Source organism: Equus quagga, chromosome 8 (genome assembly GCF_021613505.1).
Source record: "Equus quagga isolate Etosha38 chromosome 8, UCLA_HA_Equagga_1.0, whole genome shotgun sequence".
NCBI classification, from domain to species: Eukaryota; Metazoa; Chordata; class Mammalia; order Perissodactyla; family Equidae; genus Equus; species Equus quagga.
This window is the reverse complement of record NC_060274.1, coordinates 119772677-119778161: the sequence shown is the minus strand read 5'-3', so window position 1 is coordinate 119778161 and position 5485 is coordinate 119772677. Positions and strand designations below refer to the sequence as shown.

At 40.9% G+C, this 5485-nt stretch overlaps 1 gene segment (V, D, J or C); it reads right to left on the bottom strand.

The window, feature by feature from the left end:
- Positions 1–2432: 2432 nt before the first annotated feature.
- LOC124243367 (T cell receptor beta variable 7-9-like) lies at positions 2433–3020 on the bottom strand. The segment is given in 2 exon segments: positions 2433–2827; positions 2954–3020. Coding segments are annotated over 2 exon segments (444 nt in total).
- Between the last annotated feature and the right edge of the window lie 2465 nt (positions 3021–5485).

Genomic DNA, 5485 nt, shown 5'->3' with positions numbered 1-5485 from the left:
TGTCCATACTTCCTAAAGAAATCTATAGATTCAATGCAATCCCTATCAAAATTCCAACAACATTTTTCACAGAAATAGAACAAAGAATCCTAAAATTTATGTGGAACAACAAAAGACCCCAAATAGCCAAAGGATTCTTGAGAAAAACAAAACAAAACAAAACAAAGCTGAAGGTATCACATTCCCTGATTTCAAAATATGCTACAAATCTATAGTAATCAAAACAACGTGGTACTAGAATGAAAACAAACACATGGATCAATGGAACAGAATTGAAAACCCAGAAATAAACCCACACATCCACAGACAGATAATCTTTGACAAAGGAGCCAAGAATATACAATGGATAAAGGAAAGTCTCTTCAATAAATGGTGTTGGAAAAACTAGACAGCTACATGCAAAAGAATGAATGTAGACCACTATCATACACCATACACAAAAATCAACTCAAAACAGGTTAAAGACTTGAATGTAAGACTGAAACCATGAAACATATGAAGAAAACATAGGCATTACACTCTTCAACATTGGTCTTAGCAGTATATTTTCAAGTATCACGTCTGACCAGGCAAGGGAAACAATAGAAAAAATAAACAAATGGGACTACATCAAACTAAAGAGTTTCTGCACAGCAAGGGAAACCATCAACAAAACAAAGAGATCACCTAACAACTGGGAGAAGATATTTGCAAACCATATATCTGATAAGAGGTCAATATCCAAAATATATAAAGAACACATACATCTTAACAACAAAAAGCTAAAACAACCCAACTAAAAAATGGGCCAAAGATCTGAACAGAATTTCTCCAAAGAAGATATACAGATGGCCGAAAGGCATGTGAAAAGATGTTCAACATCACTAATTATCAGGAATATGCAATCAGAACTAGAGTGTGATATCACGTCATGCCAGTCAGAATGGCTATAATTAACAAGATAGGAAATAAATGTTGGAGAGGATGTGGAGAAAAGGTAACTCTCATGCACTGCTCACGGGAGTGCAGAATGATGCAGCTCTGTGGATAACAGTATGGAGATTCCTCAAAAAATTAAGAATAGAACTACCATATGGTCCAGCTATTCCACTCCTGGGTATTTATCCAAAGAACATGAAAACACAAATGCATAAAGATACATGCACCGCTATGTTCATTGAAACATTATCTACAATAGCCACAATTTGGAGGCAACCCAGCTGTCCACCAAGGGACTAATGGATAAAGAAGATGTGGTAGATAGATGTGATGGAATACTACTTGGCCATAAAAAATGATGAAATCTTGCCATTTGTGACAACATGGATGGACTTGAGGGCATTATGCTAAGTGAAATGTCAGAGGAAAAAGTCAGATATCATATGATCTCACTCATAAATGGAAGATTAAAACAACAACAGCAAACACATAGGGACAGAGATTGGATTGGTGGTCAGCAGAGCGGAAGATGGGAGGGAGGAGGGCGAAAGGGGTGATTACACACATGTAAGATGATGGATTGGTTAGTTTCATGGTGAACATGACGTAGTCTACACAGATATTGAAATGTAATGATATGTACCTGAAATGTATATAATATTATAAACAAATGCCACTACAATAAAAAATTAAAAATTAAGAAAAACTCTTAAGGCAAATTTTAGTAATTTTAATATATCTTCCAAAGTGCTGCATCTAACTTTTGATGAGTCCTATCTATGCGCCACTTAAATGGTTCACAGACAGATTTATATCAGCCAAAATATTTAAATACACTGTGAAGAATGTATGTCCAGGCAATTCATTTGTCTGTAAATTTGGCACATTGGGGCCGGCCTGTTGGCGCATCGTTTAAGTTCACACGTTCCGCTTCGGCGGCCTAGGGTTCGCCAGTTTGGATCACAGGTGTGCACATGGTATCGCTTGACAAGCCATGCTGTGGCAGGCATCCCACATATAAAGCAGAGCAAGACGGGCATGATGTTAGCTCAGGGCCAGTCTTCCTCAGCAAAAAGAGGAGGATTGGCAGCAGATGTTAGCTCAGGGCTAATTTTCCTCAAAAATAAATAAATAAATAAATTTGGCACAAATTTTCAGCAGTTGTAATTTACCTACTCAGTAAAAAAACTGGGACCGCATCAACTTATCTATGTGGGCAGTTTCTTCTTGTTAGGGCAAGAATTCTTGATAATGGGACTACGTCTTTCCTGGGCCTGCCCTTTAAAGTACTACTAAATTTCCAATTTAGACTAAGAAAAACAACTGAAAAAAGTTCCTATTTATCTACTGAAGAGAGCAGAATGAATGACTAACATAATTCTGGGAAGATACCACAAACAGAATTTTGGGTAAGCATAACCACTTCTACTCTCGGCATAACTGACAATGTCTTTTGTAGTTTTATGCCCAACTGCTGTCTACAAAGGAGATAATGACAGCCATAAACCCACTTCCTACTGTTGTTGAAGGAGGGGAAGGAGGTCTAAGAAGGCTCTTGGATCTGGGAAACAGAGAGGTTTATGCACAGTGGGGAGGCAGTGCTTTAGCTCTGTGTCTCTTTTGCTGGCACAGAGATACACTGCTGAGTCCCCCACGCCTGGGGAGCGGATGCTAAGAGAACAGAAGGAAGTGTTAGGCCGGCTGGATTGGAAGTTGTCGGAGGTGTCTGTTTCATTGTTAAAGTTTTTATCATAGTAGTAAAACAGCAGCTTTGGGGGTTGGCTTGGCTTCTGTTGGTACCAGTACATGTACTCATGACTCAGATTCTGAGAACAACCCAGGGTGACTGTTTTTCCTTTCCTAGTAACCTGGTATCTTGGCTCCTGGGTGACCATGGCACCCATGTGACCTGGAGAGGAAAAAGGAAAATTTAGAAACAGAGTCAAGGAGACAGAAGTTGCTTCCATAAAATTAAGGCACATAACTGAGGACACAATAGCTTTAGTCAAAGATGTCCTTTCTGATCAGGACTCACCTACTCCAAGGAGACAAAGGGCCACATAGCAGAGAAGCCTGAGAGCCATGGCAGGGCCAGGACAGGAACAGGGTATCTGTCTGTTCCAGACTCTGATCTCTGGGTTGAGGGTGGGAGTTCAGAGAGTCCCTGGTCCCTGATAGGTAGATCTGCCTGTGATGACAGTGCTGCTGTTGACTTCACCAGGTCGGGGGTCACTCCTTGATGCGGTATTAGACACAGCTTCCTATTTGACAGGGGAGTCTGGGCTTGGCTGGACCAGGTATGAACCGGATGTGGTGTTCCCTTATTCGTCCCTGTTCCCCTATCTGCTCCATGTTCATCCAGGCCTGTCCACCTCACTCCTTGTTTCTTATATCCATTAAGGCAGCTCAGAGGTTCCTCAACATATGAATGGCTTTGTCTAAAGTCTCACTTATACATCTGATTAGATAGTGTCTTTGTGTTCTGTCACCCACATCACAGATGGATGACTGACGCCTGCAAACTATCCCCACCTTGATATAGAAACAAAGCCCTGGAATTCCTCTATCTAGATTCACTTTTCAGAGTATCAAGAAAATTCTCTACAACTTTTGGCTATCAGTGACACCATAATGCCTTCTTGTGGCCAATAGAAAAGTGTCTAGAAGCAGCCTTCATATGCTGTGTGAACCTGTGCAATAGGGTGAGATACAATAGGGCTTAGAACTGTATCTAGTTCCTCATTCTGCTCCTACTGGATCCATAACCCTCAGACCATCACAACCCCAGTGTCCTGGCCTCACTATGAATAACACAGCCCTACTGCAGTATCTGGCAGTGATCTAAAACATGGTCAACAGTGGCTGACACACATCTACATATAGTGCTAATTCATGTTTTACACATTACAACATTAGACCATATGGATAAAGAGACATTATCTTTAATCTGTAATAACTGACCCAGCTATTCCACTACAAATGAGATTTTAAAAGAATTTGGAAAAGGATCTGTGCTTGAAAAATGTAATTTAAACTTACCACCATTACCATCATTATCAATGAGCATCCTACAACGAGTAGTAAATGCATTTTTATTCACTGTTTTAATTTCCTTCAGAGAGACTTGTTTATTTTGTGGTAAGAAGGGATAGGAAGATGTGGCTACAATCAGAGCGACAATTCTTTTCAGATCAGAGCAGTGAGGTAAGCAAGAAGCTACTGTACTTTATGCCATGATAACACACACACACACTCTTAAAAATCAGAAATGCCAGACTGAGTTCTTTGTAAGGAACCTCAGAAATCCCCCAAATCACAAATATCCCCACATAAATTTTCTTGAAACGACTGTATTTCAAGAGAGAATTCTGGTTCTCTCTCTCTTCTCTACCTTGTCGGACGAGGCACAAGGAAAGACTTCTGCTTAGAGCTGCCATGAGTTGAGACGAGAGGAGAGAAGGGTGTGGTTTTTCACAGGAACGGCATGACTCTGAAGCACTGTGTCTTGGCTGCTGGCACAGAAATAAACTCCAGAGTCCTCCAGTTCTGCGTGCTGGATGTTCAGAGTGGAAAACGTCCCTCCAGTCCTTTCAGCTGAGAATTGCTTATTGGGCATCCCTGAGTCATCCTGTTTATCCTCTCCTAGGAAGTATACCAGAAATTTTATTTCTTTCCCCACAGCACGTCAGGACCAATAAAGAGCTTCATGTCCTGAAATTGGGTCACATCTCAGAGTCACAGCTTGTTTCTTCTCTATGACTCTGTGGTTGGGGAATTGAGTGACTCCAGCTGACTCCACAGTATGTCCTGTGGGAAAAGACAAGAACATAGAACACATGACAAGAATGGACAGGGAAAGGGCAAAGTGGAGATATTCAAATTTATAAGGACTTACTTGCTCCCAAGAGACAAAGACACACTAAGTTGAGAAGCATGGAAACCATCACAGGATCCAGATAGAATGAGAACATTTCAAGGTGAAGAAGCTTGTAAGTGTGAGCAGAAATGTAAGCAAATCCATGTCCTCTTGGCCCTAGAAGGTGTGGCCTGGCAGTGGCATCAGTGTGTTAGCCAATGTCCACAGTCTCAGGAGCTCCCTCTAGGGTGGTAGGAGCATAGAAGAAAGAGCAAGTTTTCTCTGAAGAAAGTTGTCCCTTGAAGGAGTCATGGGAAGAACTGATGTCAATAAAAATTGACCTGTTTATGCATTTAAATAGCTATTAACCTCATTAATGTTCGTGAAGAAGTCATCATCATAGCTCCTGACCCCAGTGCCAGGACCGTACACCGTCCCACTGAGTCCTATTCTCTCTCATGTGTCACATCCCTAAAACTGTGGGCCATTTCAACTTTAAGTGTATATTGTCAATATTCTTGCTATTTCTAATCATCAATATTAGTTATCTCCAAGTCCTCTTTTCCCATTCTCTCTTAAATTTGCTCCAATAAAGATTTTACAGCCAGCACTCTCAAACTCATCATGCTCAGAAATGAAAAATTAGCCTGAACTCTGCTCTACCAGCAGCCTTTCAGTTGATCCAGCTGAAAACCTTGTTGTTGACTTGAC